Raw genomic sequence first — 18,106 nt, forward strand, 5'->3', positions numbered from 1 at the left:
ACTGATAGGAAACAATCTCCAAGACATGTTTTCAAGTAAAAAACCCAATGTATAGAATGGTATACAATCATTTATGTCAAGAAGAAAAAAAGAGGGGCCCCTGGGTGGCTCGGTGGGTTAAGGCCTCTGCCCTTAGCTCAGGTCATGATCCCAGGGTCCTGGGATTGAGCCCCGCACTGGGCTCTGTGCTCAGAACGGAGCCTGCTTCCCCCTCTCTGCCTGCCTCTCTGCCTACCTGTGATCTCTGTCAAATAAATAAATAAAATCTTAAAAAAAAAAAAAGAAGAAGAAAAGGAGAATACACACATGTACATGTATGGGACTACCCCCCAGGGACATGCCAAAAACAGTTAATGTTGTCCCCAAAGAGAAGGGGAGGGGGAGCACAAATTGAGGTCAGGTGAAAGGAGGACCTCTCATTGAATATACACTGTATACCATTTTGCACTTAAAAAAACTTTGTCATGTACTTGTATTATCTTTTTTAAAAATATAAAGGTCATATGGATTCACTCAGCTTCTGAACACTTTCAGGATGTGTAGCTGAACTCTGACAAAACTTTTGTAGTGGATTAATCAGAGATCTATACCTATCCAGCTGGCAGGCATACACTATCTAAAACTTAACTTACTACTACTTTGCCTTAGTGCCCAAAGAGCCATGCTCTGAAATTACGAACTGGGAGTTATATGTGAATATAACTCAATGTAATGTAATCAAGAAAGCGTTTCCTGACTCCTTAATTTGGGTATCCCCCAAACACAAACTAGCTATAATCGATTCTGAACATCTAATTAACATGAATTCATGTGCTCTCTTACCACTCACAAGGACTCCAGAAAAACAATTTTTTTAAGAACAATTTAGATAGGGGCACCTGGGTGGCTCAGTTGGTTGGGTGTCTGCCTTAGGCTCAGGTCATGATTCCAGGGTCCTGGGACAGAGCCCCATGTTGGGCTCCCTGCTCAGCTGGGAGCCTATTTCTCCCTCTCCCTTTACCCCTCCCCCACTTGTATTCTTTCACTCTTGCTCTCTCTCAAATAAATTACAAAAAAAAAAAAAAAAAAAGAACTGAGATAGCCCAAATCTGTTTTAAAAATTGCCCCTAAGAAAGTCTGAAATAGGGGCGCCTGGGTGGCTCAGTGGGTTAAGCCTCTGCCTTCGGCTTGGGTCGTGGTCCCAGGGTCCTGGGATCGAGCCCCACGTCGGGCTCTTTGCTCAGCAGGGAGCCTGCTTCCTCCTCTCTCTCTCTGCCTGCCTCTCTGCCTACTTACGATCTGTGAAATAAATAAATAAAGTCTTTAAAAAAAAAAAAGTCTGAAATACTGAATACTAAAAAACATGTAAGTTAAATGTTTTCCCCCTATAGTTAAAAAATTTTTTTGAATTTGAAATACTTCTTGTAAAATTCTCCTATGGACAACAAAGTCCTCAAAATTATTTCACTGATTTCAGAGCTGTGTTCAACATTGCAAAGGTCTCCCTAAAATTAATTATAAGGTTTAAAGAGGAATGTCTTTGAACAGTCCTCTAATTCATCCCCTCTTTTTACCTCCCCTTCCCTATATGAATAAAATCAAAGACAGCCATTAGAGTAGGAAAAGAACTCTCATAGAGGGAACCAGAAGTGTTTGCATGGTAGTGACTAGTTAAAGAAATGTGAATAGGAATTTTTAAGTTGACTGGCAAAATTCACAGCAAGGTAGTCAGGAATCACTCTTGCAAAACACGGAAGGACCAAACACTTCCACCCCAATTTAGACCAGTGGGTGCTGCCCCAAAACCTCCATTAAAGCACAGGTAAGGAGCTAAGTCCTCAAACACTGAACACTGGACAAAAATTGTTCTCTGGGGGGAAAAATAGATTATAATAAATAAAATAAAATAAAAGTTGACTGGCAAAGCCACCTCTTCTCTCTCTTGATGCTTCCCTTAGACAATTTTTCAGTGCCAGCAACATGCTGGTGACACAGTCAAAACTGCCAGATGCAAGAGATCTAGGCTTCAGAAAGTGATACCTGAGTTGTTTGAGAGTAATAAGGAGTTGTCATAAAATGAAAAATTCCATTTGTCTTTAAGAAAATGTAAAAATTTCCGGATCCTTCTAAAATCCTTTTCCCTAAAAGTCTCCTTTATGGCTAAAGTACTTGATATTTCTATTAAACCATTATTATTAATCTAACACCTATGTCATATAAGACGTTCTTTATGAAAGTAAGCCCCTGTCCTGGATGACTGGGAGTCAACAAAACTCTGAAATATTCAAGTGGTTTGAAGAGAGCTAGTTGTTTCCTGAATGCTATGTGTTTTTTTGTTTTTTAATTTTATTTATCCATTTGAGAGAGAATGAGTGAGAGCGAGCATGAGAGGGGAGAAGGTCAGAAGGAGAAGCAGACTCCCCTGATGCAGGACTCGATCCTGGGACTCTGGGATCATGACCTGCACCAAAGGCAGTTGCTTAACCAACTAAGCCACCCAGGCACCCTAAACCCTATGCATTTTATTATTTTTTTAAAGATTTTATTTATTTATTTGAGAGAGAATGAGTGAGAGAGAACATGAGAGAGGAGAAGGTCAGAGGGAGAAGCAGACTTCCCAAGGAGCTGGGAGCCTGATGTGGGACTCGATACTGGAAGTCCAGGATCATGACCCGAGCCGAAGGTAGTCGCTCAACCAACTGAGCCACTAAGGCACCCCCTATGTATTTTAATAAGGAAGATTACTAGCCACTTTTTTTTTTTTAAATAGGAGATTATTGCTTTCTTTGTTTTTCATTCTATGTCAACAAATAAGTTCCATTTTCTGAGTCATTCCATTGAGGGTATCTACCTCATTAGTTCCAAAACTCAATTTGCCCTCACTGGGAATGAGGGGGAAAGAAACAGCTAAGAATAGCCATGTGAACCAATTACCAGTAATGGAACTGAAACAGTAATCAAAACTCCCAACGAACAAAAGTCCAGGACCAGATGGCTTCACAGATATATTCCACCAAACATTTAAAGAACAGTTAATACCTATTCTTCTCAAACTATTCCAAAAAAAGAAGAGAAAGGAAAACTTCTAATTTCATTCTGCAAGGTCAGCATAACCCTATGATACCAAAGACACTACAAAACAAAACACTTCAGGGGCACCTGGGCTCAGTCAGTTAAGCATCCAATTCTTGATTTCAGCTCAGGTCAAATCTCAGGGTCATGAGATCAAGCGCCCCACTGTGCTCAGCAGGCAGTCTGCTTGAAATTCTCATTGTCTCCCTCTCCCTCTACCCCTACCCCCCCATCAAGTAAATAAATCTTAAATAAAAACAACACAAAAAACTACAGGCCAACATCCCTGATGAATATAGATGCAAAAACCCTCAACAAAATATCAGCAAATCAAATTCAACAACACATTAATAGGATTATTCATCATGATCAAGTGGGATTTATTTCAGGGATATAAAGGTGGTTTGATATCTGCAAATTGGATATCTGAAAATCAATGTGCTGTACCATATTAACAAAAAGAAGGATAAAACCATACAATCATCTCAATAGATGCAGAAAAAGCATTTGACAAAATATGACATCTGTTCATCATAAAAACTCAACAAAGTGGGTATAGAATGAATATACCTCAAAATATAATAAAGGACATTTATGAAAAATCCGCAGCTAATATCATACTCAATAGTGAAAAGCTGGAAGCCTTTCCTCTAAGATCAGGACCAAGACAAGGATGTCCACTATCACCACTTTTATTCAACACAGTACTAGAAGTCCTAGCTGCAACAATCAGACAAGAAATAAAGGCATTCAAATTGGTAAATAAGTCAACCTGGCACTATCTGCAGATGACAGGATATAACATACATAAAATCCGAAAGACCCCAGCAAAAAACTATTACAGGGGCACCTGGGTGGCTCAGGGTTAATTAAGCCTCTGCCTTCAGCTCAGGTCATCTCAGGGTCCTGGGATCGAGCCCCACATCGGGCTCTCTGCTCAGCAGGGAGCCTGCTTCCCTCTCTCCCTCTGCCTGCCTCTCTGCCTACTTGTGATCTCTCCCTGTGTCAAATTAAAAAAAAAAAAAAAAAAAAAAAACTATTACAAGTAAGAAATGAATTCAGTAGAGTCAAAGGATACAACATTAATACACAGAAATCTCTTGTGTTTCTATACACTAATAATGAAGTAACAGAAAGGGAAATTAAGAAAACAATCCCACTTAAAATTGCACCAAAAAGAATAAAATACCTAGGGATAAATTTAAGCAACGAAGTGAAAGACCTGTACTCTGAAAACTACAACACACTGATAAACTGAAGATGACACAAAGTGGAAAGATTCACCAATATTCATGGATTGGAAGAATAAATATCGTTAAAATATCCATCTTACTCAAAGCAGTCTACAGATTCAATGAAATCCCTAACTGAACCCTCTGAATCTGTATTTTTGTATCCTTTGGATAAACACCTAGCAGTGCAATGCTGGATTGCAAGGCAGTTCTATTTTTAACTTTTTGAGAAAATTCCATAGTGTTTTCCAGAGTGGCCATGCCAGTTTGCATTCCCACCAACACTGTAAGAGGGTTCCTCTTTCTCTACATCCTCACCAATAGCTGTTTCCTGCATTAATTTTAGCCATTTTGACTGGTGTGAGGTGATAAGTCCTTGTAGTTTTGATTTGTATTTCCCTGATGATGGTACTGGCACAAAAACAGACACACAGTTCAGTGGAACAGAACAGAAAATCCACGGGTGCCTGGGTGTGTCAGTGGGTTAAGCCTCTGCCTTTGGCTCAGGTCATGATCCCAGAGTCCTGGGATCAAGCCCCGCATCAGACTCTCTGCTCAGCGGGGAGCCTGCTTCCCCTTCTCTCTCTGCCTATTGCTCTGCCTACTTGTGACCTCTCTGTCAAATAAATAAATAAAATCTTAAAAAAAAAAAAAGAACAGAAAATCCAGAAATGAACCCACAACTATATGGTCAATTCACCTTCAACAAAGCAGGAAAGAACATCAAATGGAAAAAAGACCGTCTCTTCAACAAATAGCATTGGGAAAACTGGACAGTCAACATGCAAAAAAGAATGAAACTGGACCACTTTCTTACACTATACACAAAAATAAGCTCAAAATGATTTAAAGACCTAAATGTGAGATCTGAAACCATAAACTTCCTAAAAGAAAATATAGGAAGTAATCTCTTGGACAACCAGCCTTACCAACATAGTTACGGATATAACTAAGGCAAGGGAAGCAAAAGCAAAATAAACTAGAGATCTATATATAGATATATAGATATATGGATATAGATCCCCATATACACACACACACACACACACACATATATATATATGGTTACAGGGGTATATATACATACATATATATATATATATATATATATATATACCAAAATAAAAAGCTTTTGTACAGCAAAGGAAAACGTCAACAAAACAAAAAGGCAACCTACAGAAAGGGATAAGATATTTACAAATGATGTATCTGATAAGGGGTTAATATCCGAAATATAAAGGACTTTTAAAACTGAGGACAAAAATAACCTGATTAAAATTGGACAGAGAACCTGAATAGACATTTTTTCCAAATAAGTACAGATGACCAACAGACACATGAAAAGATGCTCAATATCACTAAACATCAGTGAAATGCAAATCAAAGCCACAACGAGATATCCCCTCATACCAGTGAAAATGACAAGTATCAAAGACAAGAAACAAGTGTTTATGATGATGTGGAGAAAAGAGAACCCTTGTGCATTGTTGGTGGAAATATGAACTGGTATAACCACTGCAGAAAACAATATGGTGATTCCTCAAAAAATTAAAAATAGAGGGGCACCTGGGTGGCTCAGTGGGTTAAGCCTCTGCCTTCAGCTCAGGTCATGATCCCAGAGTCCTGGGATTGAGCCCCTTGTCTCTTCAGCAAGGAGCCTGCTTCCCCCTCTCTCTCTCCCTGCCTCTTGGCCTACTTGTGTTCTCTCTGTCAAATAAATAAATAAAATCTTAAAAAAAAAATTAAAAATAGAAATACCATATGATCTAGTATTTCCACTACTGGGCATTTACCCAAAGAAAACGAAAACACTAATTCAAAAAGATATATGCAACCCTAGGTTTACTGCAGGATTATTTACAACAGCCAAGATATGGAAGCAACCCAAGCGTGTATAGGTAGATGAAAGGATAATGAAAAAGTGATAAATACACACACACACACACACACACACACACACACTGATTACACAAACTTCTGTGAAGGAACAAAGTGAAAAGTCCCTGCGGTGTCAGTTTAAGAAAAAGGTCTCGAAATTCTAATCCTCACTGCCTAAATAGAGAATGTATTCATATTAGAACGTTTTCAGCCAAAAGCCACAGGAACACACCCAGTTCATAAAGTACAAACAGTACTCCTATTGTATCATGTGCTTAATACGCACCAGGGTTTCTGTATGTGTGTGTCTTTCTCACTCTGACACAATGGCCATTAAAATACCAGCTTAGGCTGTTCTTTGTCTTACTGACTTTGTATACCGAGTAATAATATCAAAATTGAGAGAATCTCAATCTACCAGAGATTACAATTTCAAATCAACCTCAAGTCTACGGTTTCTCACCTGAGCTGGACATCTGTGAATCTATGTTTTAGAGTTGAAAGAAAAACCTGACACTGAGGGGCGCCTGGGTGGCTCAGTGGGTTAAGCCGCTGCCTTCGGCTCAGGTCATGATCTCAGGGTCCTGGGATCGAGTCCCACATCGGGCTCTCTGCTCAGCAGCGAGCCTGCTTCCCTCTCTCTCTCTCTGCCTGACTCTCTGTCTACTTGTGATCTCTGTCAAATAAATAAATAAAATCTTTAAAAAAAAAACCAAAAAACCTGACACTGAGAACATCTAACGATAAAAAAGAAGAAAAAGAAAATGTTAAGCAGCAAAGAGGGAGAGAGTCAGATATGGGGAGAAAGAGGACCGTTGATAATGAAACTGGCTGGTTGGCTGTCAAAGATGATAACAACTGGGAGAAGTGTGGCCAAGCTTCAAGAAGTACTAATCTCTTAGACAAAAATATCACTCATCCACCAGAGACTTCAGAATTAGAAGGGCCTGATACCTACAAAACAGAACTTTCCCTGACCATTGCTGAGGCTTAACTAGCTTTCATACCTCTTTGATGGCTCATACGTCAGGCTCACCGAAGTCTTCCTTCTATATAGCTCGGTCTTTGTTCCTCTCAGTTCTCACAGAGAGTTTTCTCTGATTTCCTCCTAACCAGAGGTACATAGCAGTGTGTTTCTCTTTGGGGGAACCAACCTGGCCTCACACATGGATCCTAGAACACAACTCTAAGCTCTGTGAACAATTTCAAAGACCCTTTTATATTGAAGTAAGACAGTCTATTAAACAAATTTATACCCACTCATGCCTCAGAAAAAATATTTTGCCCTCACATTTGCTTAATTTTTCTCTTGCAAATGTGAAGAATGATTATTATTGAACTACTCATTTATTCCAATGACACATATTGGTCCCTTGGATGTAACCTGGCCTTAACAATTTGAGTACATATTTTCCTTGACATGTCTTTTCTTAAAGCAAATAAAAATTATATGCACAGACAGACATTTACTACAAGATTCTCTGGCTGCACATATGCCTCCTTCTGCTCTCTGGAGCCTGTTAAATTTTTAATAATTCACTTGTAGCCTTCTCCTTTCATTACCTAGGAGTTTTAACAGACTCTTGATCATGAGTGACAAATGGGACCAAGCCTAACAAAAACCACCTATATAAGATGACCTACTAGCAATAAGCACAAAGAAACGACTGAGAATCCTAACTTCTCAATTTAAGTTTTTACTGGAAACTGGTCCTTACATTAAAAAATGTAAATTACTTCAGCCTTAAATTAAAAGTGGAAGAGGAATTAGACAATAAATACATTTTTATCTTTCCCAGCCAAATGTTTTATATTCCACTCTGATGTTATTATACTTTATAACACAATGTCGCATTTTATCCACGATATTCCTGATGATGCCTGAAGGGCTCTTCTTTGTGTCTTCATGGGCCAATAAATGTTAATTGCTCAATATATGTTTGTTAAATTATCAAAAGAATAAATGGCATCTGATGAGTGAGATGACAAGGGTCAAGGTCTTCCGAATTCTTATATTCTGCATATCCAAATGCTCCCTACCTTCTTTTCCAAAATATTTTATTCAAACCAGAGAGACTCAGATGACAAAAATGACAACAATACTAGGGGGAAAATGCTTCCCTTTCTGCCTCGAAGACTCAACTCTTTGAAGATGTCACACCCCTTCCTCTTTATCCAGGCACAAGTAAAGAGGTTCCAAAAAGACACTGTTCTCTACTCTCAACAAGCCAACATTCGAATTTCAACTCTACAGAACTACTAAACTGTCTCATTCTAGAGCTAAGTAAGTGAACTTATAGCATCCCCACTTCACCCAAATCGGGCCAGCTGCAGTCAGAGATGCTCTTTTTCATAAATACAGAGTTTCTCATTTTGTGATATGCTATGTGAATAAACATAAGCTGTTTAGCAGCTTTCACGGAAGGAAAGAATCAGAAGACAGTACAGTCTTCCGCTAGTGCCTTCCAGATAACACCAAGAAAACTTGGAACTTTAAGCTCATAGAAAGGGTATAAATCTGTCAGCAGTTATTTGTATTTGTGTACATGGAGAGACGACAAGGAATAAAGAGGTCTTTGACTCCACAGCACCCACCCAAAAAATGCTACTTTACGGACACCATTCTCGAACCTCTAACCTTACTTCCCTGAGTCAAAACTGAAGTAAAGCTGCTGAGTAGTTGCTGTATAGAGTAATCCAAGAAACCACTACTGATATCCTAACACTAAAGATTAAATTCATACCAAGCTTCCCCATTCACTAACAAGAAATGCGGCCAGGCTGCCCAGAAATTCCCCTCCCAAGTCCCACAGTCATCCCGGAAACAGGAGAAACCAAGTATGCTGCAATCCAGGCCTTTCTGGTATTGGATCCAAAATAAACTGTGCCTAGCCTAAGACTGTAAATGAAATATTTTCCAGTAAAAAACTAAACAGCCAAAGAAGTTCTGAGGTTTCATTACCCAACACAGCTATCACAGACATTCCTAGTACAGCGATAGTTTCCAACCTTATTTAATGATTAAAAATAAACACCAAGTAAAAAGCCTCTAATCATATGGAATTATACTATACCTTCAGGTTAGCATTACTGCTGTGGATGGAAAACAAGGGCCTAAGGGTTCTTTCAGGATAGGCTCAGGATTCTGAGCAAAGATTAAGTAAGTAGTAATGTCAGAAATCTTTAGTTTGGAATCTTTAGGGGAAGGAAGGCACAGATAAGAAAAACTCCTACATGCCAAGAACTGTTCTAAACACCTTATGTGTATTTTTACTTTATACTCACCAACAACCCTGTAAGACTGATATTATCAATCCCCGTTTTAAGTACTTGGAAACAAAAGAATCAAGAGGCTAATAAGCAACTTGCTCAAAGGGTTACACAGCCAAGAAGTGGTGCAAACTGGTGGGCCTTCGATTTCACAGGATCAAGATAAACAGCGTCCCCCAGTTCCACCAATATTCACTAAAAGTACAGCCAGCAAAAGTTTCTGCAAGCCTATCTGCCCTTGCCTCTCCTTCCACAGAATTTTTCCTTTTGTCTTCCACTTTAAAGATAAGCCACCACGTCCCTTTAACCTCACAGCACTCCTCTGAAGGCAACAGACAATATGATTAGGCACAGGTTTCTCAACTTCTCCCCTAATGAAATCGTCGGATCCATGAAGTGGGTCATTGGGGATATCAAAAGTGGAAAGGAATCCAAAGACGGGCTATCAAAATACAAGCGACAGCTTTAAAAGCAGGGATCTAGGAAACCGACCAGTCGGAGAGCGTCCAGCCCACTTACACACCGTGTGCCACAATGCCCCCTGGAGTAGTACCTGGAGCTTGGCAGGCGCACAACAGCCCTACAACCAATCTACACACGAGCACTCAGCGGCCTCCCCGGGCCCTGCACTCGAAAGCGCTCCACGGTGTCGGCTCCACGACAGTGAACTTGATTGTTGGAGAGGAGCGGCGGGGGGCCCCGGGAGCGGGCGCGGGCCCAGGGCTCTGCTGATAAGGAAGCTGCCAGGACCTTGCCCCGTGCCCGTCGCCTCCTCTGCGGCCTGAAGCGGGTTAGCGCACCCTGGGTCACGGGTTCCGGCGCGGCGGCAGGTCCAGCCGGGGGTTCGGCCATTTCTCCTAGGCCCCGGCGGGGAAGGGACGAGGCCTCCACAACCTCGGGCGTCCGCTTCCCGCCCCCCGCTCTCCGTCTTTCTCGGAAGAATGCGGCTCCGTCTGGCCCCCCGAGCCTCAGGCCCTCCCGACCCGCACCACCCCCCACTGTTCCGCACGGCGCTCCACGCGCCCCACACTGGCTTCGGCGCCTGCTCCCTGCTCCCACCGGCAGGCCGCCCTGCGCCCTCGCCGCCCGCCTGGGGAAAGCGGCGCGGCCGCGTGACCCCTGACCTCGCCTGCCCATCGCCTTACCGGCTCCGCAACCACCTGACAAGACGCCTCCGCGCAGGCCGCTCCATATCCCGGGAGCTAGCGCCAAGCCGGCCAACCCCCTGCACGCCCCGCGATTGGCCGACAGGACCGCAGTTGCACATTCCTATTGGCTGGATTCCCCCTATTCCCCGCAGCTGCAGGAGCGCGTGGCCAGCCGACGGCGTCCTGAGGCTCCGCCCGCCCCGGGGTCAGCCTACAGGAGGGGCCCCGGCGGCCCCGGCGGCCCCGGCGGCCCCGGCGGCCCCGGCGGCCCCCCCCCGCCCCCCCCGGCGGCCCCGGCGGGAGGTGCCTCCAGCGAGGCAGTTGCTTGCGCGCGGCAGAATCGCTGAGTGCGGATTTGGAGCTTCCCACGGCGCGGGCGGTCCCGGGACACGTAAATTTCCCACCGTAGTTAGCCGCTGCCTCACATTAGATACTGGCGGTCGAGCCTCTTTTTTTTCTGCAGACTTTGCCCTACGAGATACGTCACCACCATCTAAAGTTTAGCCAACCCGGCGGGACCATTTCCTGTTGTCCCCGGAGCCACATCGTAGCATCTGCTGCCTCACCAAAAGCAATCCACACCTGGAGGAACCGCGAAACACCAGCCAGTGCCGCCAGTTACAGCGCATCAGGTGCCCTACTCGTATCCTGTCTCGTTCCCCCCGCCCGCCCAGGTTTTATCTCTGTCTACCCAAAAGCAGCCCCACTCCAGCCCCAGCCTCAATATCACGCGCCAGTCTTTCCCTGAAGATAATGACCAGACTAGTAGGGCTTTAGAGGGAAGAAAAATGGTCTGACAAGCCACCCTCATTTTAAACAGCGTCCTTTAGACCATTCAGAAACATTTTCGACACCTCCCTACAGCTTGCATTAAAGATAACCAAGTTTATTTAACCAAATTGTTGACCTAGAAAGGAAAAGCATCACCCCCTCCAACTTATTTCTTCATGTAAAAACTGGTAGGAGAAAATTTTATTAGATAGTAAAAAAGAGTCCAAGTGAGGATGATAGGAGAGTGAACTGCAAGAAGAAAAATCAAAATCAAGTACAAAGTAAAAAACTCAGGGACAAAAAAAGTGGGCCGAACATCATCGGTTATCTGATAGAGGCTGGTTTCCATACAGAATTTCTCCTGGAGAGAAAAAGAAAATGCACAAATTAGTTCTGAGAATCTCTCAACAAAACATCTGGGTAGTTTCAGCAAGACTTGATGAAGTCCCTCCAGACAGAACCCCTCCTTTGGGAACCTCTGCAGCAACTAGAAAGTAAAATGGCTAGAACCATTCCTGTCACCCTGCCAGCTCTGCTCAGCTGAGCAACCTCCTTGGGCTTTTTGCATACTTGCTGGCTACTTACTGAGCTCACAGTGTGGAGCTTCCTCCATCTTAGGTTGCTTCTTCATTGTGCAGACTGGATTAGACTGTTCCCAGTGTCGGCTCCGGCCTCTATATATGCGGACAAGCGCGCCTCCCTGGGTTAGATAAGGGCACTTTGGCTGCCCTGAGCAATAGCACATTGGTAAAGACACCGCGGGGAGTTTCAAGAGGCAAGCCACACCCTTCAAAGCCTGATCACATTTCATCTTTGACCTGCCATGAAAAAGGAAGCATCATATATCAGCCACTCCTGGATATTAATGAACAACTAATTGAGTTTGAAAACTTTTATTCTAATATTTCATCTTTGATCCGTTTGGCAGGAGCTGGAGGCCAACCTGTGAGTACCAGTGGATGAAAGGGGTGGGGTAAAAGGAATTGCCTTCCTTCAGGATGCCACTCCCCTTAGTGTGAAGCTAGTTAGGGCACTGCTACCAGGCCAGCATGTGTGCAAGGACTCTGCTCCCCTAAGGTGTGAGCTGAAACCAATTAACCCCAAGCCCGACAGGCTACCAGTATTTTCCATAGGTGTGTGCAGCACTGATGCAATTATGAGGAGTCTCAGTGTGTGGGTAAAAATACCGCCCAGCCTATTCCTTGGGCTCTGAGGGACCTGCTGGCCTCAGCCTGGTTAATCAGTGATCCTTAGGCCGACCACAAAGCCATGCAAACCCAGGACTGGGGTGCCTGATGGAAAAGAAAAACAAAAAAACAAAAAAAACCGAGACTGTAGAAAAAACAAATCCAGAGCAAGTCCAGAATTTCTCAATCTGGGAGGAGGGGAACTGAAAGAATGAGGAAATGATGCCTCTGGGAAATAGTTTAGTAGGCCAGCTGGAGGCACAGGTGGAAAGAAGACAGAAGGGGGTGGGTGAGGAGAATGAGGTGGGATACTGGGAGGAAGAAGTTGCTGCCTTCAGAAAGTTTCCTGATAGTTTTAAAGAAATCTGCTTAATACCATGAGAAACATATGCAATAAGTGTAATAGAAAGAAGTATCTTAGAATGGAAAAGAAAGAAAAGAGTAATAGATTTATATAGTCAAAGTAAGCTTCTAGCAAGTGGTTCTGCTTCCTCCTCAGAATAGCCATAGGGTCAGTAGAAGAATCTATGGGTCTCCTGCCCTGCATCCAGATGAAGATCTCTTTGCTCCAGGATCCACACAGCACTAAAAGAGTCATATCATGACAACTTGACCTGCTCCCTGTCCTTGTTCTGCCCCAGACAAGTTCCCTAATATAAAGCTGCCTTAGATGGGGTAGGCCACCAATTTAATCCCCTTCAAAAGAAAGTAAAAGTACATATGAAATCATCCACGGGCTAAAATGTTTAGGAATTCCAAAAATAGGAATGGATTTTACAATGAGACTCTACCATAGCTCCTGTTTCCTTTACTCAGCAATTTCTGCCAACATATATGCTCCACTCATTGTGGGTCTGCAATTCCTATACCATTAATTAAATTCTTACTACGTATCTATATCTAACACCATATTTAATGTCATGAATGTCAATTATCCTCACAATAGATTTGTAAGGCAGGAACTGCATTTTGCAGTTTAGGAACCTAAGTCTTAGGGAGGTTTCTTGCCTAAGTACATACATCTAGTTAGAAGAGCCAGGCTTTGAGCACAAATCTGTTCTTCAAGAACCAGCACTCCACTACCACACCGTATTGCCTCTATAGTGTACACCTAAAACAATTCCCTTTCATTCAAATCTAGTTTGAAAATGATCTTACATAATATCCTATTGTAAGTTCCCCGAACATTCCGCGTTACCATCCTAGGCAACTCATTCCTGTATAGATGTTAATATGTATTTGCCTCATGTGTGCCCTTTATTGAGAAAAGACTTTTCTTTCCATGCTTACCTTCTACTCACTCTCCAAGTATTCTTTTTGATGCTTTTGTTTTTCCTGAAACAGCTGCCTGGATTTTAACCCCACCCACCCCTCCCCTTATTATTATTATTATTATTATTAATATCATCATCATCATCATCACTATTAAGCTTCCCTTAAAATATACCCCCCTGACTCTTCCAGGCAGCATTAGCCCTACATTTTGTCTTCTACCCAAGGACCTCTTATTCTACTCTATCATTGGCTCATTTTGTGTATATTTGACAGCCTACTATATGCCAGGCCTACATGGGATAGTACAGATAAAACCACAAAAAAGATAAGCACTGCCCCTTACAGGGTTATTCCTTTTGTGCATTCTTCTCCCACTAAATTGTAAGCTTCTCAACAGGGGTGATTATCTTATCTTTGCACACCTGCTGCTAGCAAAGGCCAGCTCCATGGGAGGTGTTTCATAAATGTATAAGCCCATTTTTTTTTAAGATTTTATTTATTTATTTGACAGAGAAAGATCACAAGCAGGCAGAGAGGCAGGCAGAGAGAGAGGAGGAAGCAGGCTCCCTGCTGAGCAGAGAGCCTGATGTGGGACTCGATCCCAGGACCCTGAGATCATGACCTGAGCCGAAGGCAGCGGCTTAACCCACTGAGCCACCCAGGCGCCCCTATAAGCCCATTTTTTAATATGTTACAGCTGACATTTTGCCTGACAGGGCATGACAGAATAATAATTAGGATACCTCTGTTTCTATGTGTGTATCTATTTCCAAAGTAGGGTCTTACCTATCCTAAAAATATTCCTCCCTTGACTTCTGCTAGCCTGGTAACGCTATTCCTGTGATAAACACTGGAATGCACAGGCAGGACTCCCTTTGAAAATGAAGGACTTAGGACCCCAGCTGTCTGAAGTGGGAATGCTGCTGGCAGATGGTCCTCAGCTGTCCTGTCATGCCCCTTTCTCAGGCAGCCCACACTGAATGACTGATTTACCTGGGATTGATTCAACCTTCTCATCCCTAAACAGGGACAAGCTCTGAAGGTTGGCTAAGCCTTTGTCCTACATCACACCCCAACTTCTCCTTCTGTGAAGATTTGCTTCCTTCTCTTCCCTTAGTGGTGATCTTAAGATCACTTCCTAATAAATTTGCTGCCTCCATCTAAGTTGACTTCCCTTCTTAATTCTTCCCGTAACCCAAAATCAGTGTTTCTGAAAAAGTGATCTGCACTCACTCTATTTCCTCAACACTCATGTATTTTTCCACCCTTTGTGGAAATTACTTTCTTCTTAGCTAAGTGATATCATCATTGGCCATCTATGGTCAGAAATTCTTCAGCTCTTATCACATTCGAAATGTACCACTGCTCTTCCAACTCTTTCTTTGGATTCCATCATACTCTGTTCGCTGGGTAGTTCTCTTGTTTAAAGACTTATTTATTTTATTTTTTTAAGACTTATTTATTTTAGAGAGCGAAGAAGAGAGCATGAGCAGGAGAGGCAGAGAGAGAGGGAGAGTGAACCTCAAGCAGACTCTGCGCAGAGCCTGACAGAGGGCTGGGTCTCACAACCCCAAAATCACAACCTGAGCCAAAACCAAGAGTCAGACGCTTAACTGAATGCACCAGCCAGGTGCCCCTAGTTCTCCTATTTGGATTGAACTTCCTCGACTTTCTTCAATTCCTGTATTTCTCCTCTTTCCTCCTATTCCTTAAATGTAGCCATTCCTTAGGTTCAGTCCTTAGTCTGCTAACTCTATCTAATCTCTGCAACTTCAGTGTAATAGTACACTGAAGGGGCCCACCCAGCATTAGAGACATTTGTGGGACAGGTTGGAATAATGGAAAGAACAAACTCTTTTTTTTTTTTTTGTTTTTTTTTTAAAGATTTTATTTATTTTTATTTATTTGACAGAGAGAGATCATAAGTAGACAGAGAGGCAGAGAGAGGAAGGGAAGCAGGCTCCCCGCTGAGCAGAAAGCCCGATGCGGGACTCGATCCCAGGACCCTGAGATCATGACCTGAGCCGAAGGCAGTGACTTAAACCACTGAGCCACCCAGGCGCCCCTGGAAAGAACAAACTCTTAAGAGTAAAGTTGATCCCGACTCCAGGTCTAGCCAGCTAGGAAACCATGCATGTTATTAAATCTTGGTGTTTCTTTATCTGAAGATGTCGGGTATGATACCGACCTCATAAGGATGTTCCCTCTAATTTTTTGTTCCCCAAATGTACCAGTGTTCTTTCTTGCCTCCCCATCTTTTCACATGCTGTGCTTCTGTGGGAACATTCTTGGTTTATGCATCCTTCATCTGGCTAACTCCTACTCACTACTGAGGTCTCACTTTATTTTTTTTTTTTTTTTTAAGATTTATTTATTTGACAGATAGAGATTACAAGTAGGCAGAAAGGCAGGCAGAGAGAGAGAGAGGAGGAAGCAGGCTCCCAGCCAAGCAGAGAGCCCGATGCGGGGCTCGATCCCAGGACCTGGGATCATGACCTGAGCCGAAAGCAGAGGCTTTAACCCGCTGAGCCACCCAGGCGCCCCTGAGGTCTCACTTTAAATGCTTCTTTCTCCAAAAGCCTTCCTTGAGCCCAGTGTCTGAGTGAGGCTTGTCTTCTATGTAGTCCTATGATGCACTATGCTGTATTCTTCCCTTTTCCACAGCACTACTCCACTGAATTGCTTTTGCTATTTAATTTCTTCTTGAGAGTCAGGACTTTGTCATGTTCACTAGTGTATCCTCAGGGAGGACTCCAAGCCTATGGTCACATCCCTTCATAGCCATAGCTCCATTTCCTTCTTGACAGTGGTTCCCAAAGGCCATTATTCCCTGTATCCTCTTTCCCTGAGGTCTGTTACCTCGACTCACAGTTCTAGTATCCACTTTTCAAGACCTAACTCAAATGCTACCTGCTCCTTAAATCCTTTCCTGATTCTCACAGGATGTGACTTCTGCTGCTCCTGAATCTTTGTAGGGACTTTTTTGGCTCATATTTTACCTTTTATTAATTATCTGAGATTATTCTCTACTTTCTATCACTAGATTATGAGCACCATATAGCTATACATACTTTATTTTATATCAGTCACTGCACCTAGCAATATACTTAGCACATCCTTAGCACTCAATAAACATTTGTGATATTGAACTTCAGCTAAAATTTGACTTTACTTATATGTAACCCAAAACCGTGCTTTTCAAACTGGGTTTCAATCCATCTTATTGAGTGACAAAATCAATTTAGTGGGTCACAATCAGAATTTTTAAAAAATGAAATAGGAAACACCAAAGACTGTCACAAATACTAAGGTAGGTATTGCTTCATTAAACTCTAATAATGTGTGTGTAGTTTCTTACCGTAGCAATCAAAAAAGGTGGAAAAACACCACTGTAATACATATTCATTATTTCAGTCAGCTGATTACAAGCTCCTTGATGAGAGAAAGCAGATCTGGCAAACCCTAATCTTACAATCAGTGAGAACCAGCCCCCTACTTTGAGTCCCACTCATACCACGAAGCTGCCCGAGGGAGTAAAAGAGGGACTCAAGGCAAACAGCAAGGTCGTATCTTAAGTGAGCACAAGAGATGGAAAAATAAATTCATGAAGAAACCCTACAAATACTTAAGCAGATGAAGAGTATAGAATAGGCCTGGGACTTAGAGCCAGATGACCTACATTCATTAGCTGTGTGATGCTGAATGAATTGCTAGACTTCTCCAAGCTTCAATTTGACCAACTAAAAGAATAACATATATCCCACCTCACATAACTGTGTTAAAATTAGGTTCCCGGGGTGCCTTAGTGGTCAGTCGGTTAAGTGTCTGGCTTGGACTCTGGTCATGATCTTCAGGTCATGGGATCAAGCTCCACGTCTGGCTCCCTGCTCAGCGGGAAGTCTGCTTTTCCTTCCCTCTCTGCCCCTCTAACCTCATCGTGTGCATGCTGTATGCTCTCTCTCTCAAATAAATAAATAAAATCATTTTTAAAACTTAAGTTTTGTTTTGTTTTATTTGACAGAGAGAGATCACAAGTAGACAGAGAGGCAGGCAGAGAGAGGGAGAGGAAGCAGGCTCACCGCTGAGCAGAGAGCCCGATGCGGGACTCGATCCCAGGACCCTGAGACCATGACCTGAGCCAAAGGCAGCAGCTTAGCCCACTGAGCCACCCAGGTGCCCCTAAAACTTAAGTTTTATATACACAGACACACAAGATTATTTTGTGAAGTATAGACATTTTATTACAAAATTTTAGGTAAAAACCTACATGTGTTATTCAGTAAACAAGTGAAAA

At 42.7% G+C, this 18,106-nt stretch overlaps 2 protein-coding genes across 9 annotated transcripts in view; one reads left to right on the forward strand and one right to left on the reverse strand.

The window, feature by feature from the left end:
* Positions 1 to 12,161, reverse strand: part of SLC11A2 (solute carrier family 11 member 2) — a 58,491-nt gene extending 46,330 nt beyond the window's left edge. For 2 of the 7 annotated variants that reach the window (XR_006819764.1, XR_006819763.1), the window contains exon 1: positions 11,936 to 12,153. Coding sequence is in view for 2 of the 7 variants with exons in the window: in XM_046013849.1 (XP_045869805.1) it covers positions 11,936 to 12,161 (226 nt within the window). In the remaining 5 variants the exon portion in view is untranslated. Of the gene's footprint in view, positions 1 to 9,984; positions 10,496 to 10,576; positions 11,712 to 11,935 lie in introns of those variants that run through there. The other 5 variants (XM_046013853.1, XM_046013852.1, XM_046013849.1 and 2 more) reach the window with 5 other exon arrangements.
* A 49-nt stretch (positions 12,162 to 12,210) lies between these two features.
* The window catches only part of LETMD1 (LETM1 domain containing 1), a 28,324-nt gene continuing 22,428 nt past the window's right edge, over positions 12,211 to 18,106 (forward strand). For both annotated transcript variants that reach the window (XM_046013866.1, XM_046013864.1), the window contains exon 1: positions 12,211 to 12,295. The gene's annotated coding sequence lies outside the window, so the exon portion shown is untranslated. The remainder of the gene's footprint in view (positions 12,296 to 18,106) is intronic.

The sequence above is a fragment of the Meles meles genome, chromosome 7 (genome assembly GCF_922984935.1).
Source record: "Meles meles chromosome 7, mMelMel3.1 paternal haplotype, whole genome shotgun sequence".
In the NCBI taxonomy this organism is placed as follows: Eukaryota; Metazoa; Chordata; class Mammalia; order Carnivora; family Mustelidae; genus Meles; species Meles meles.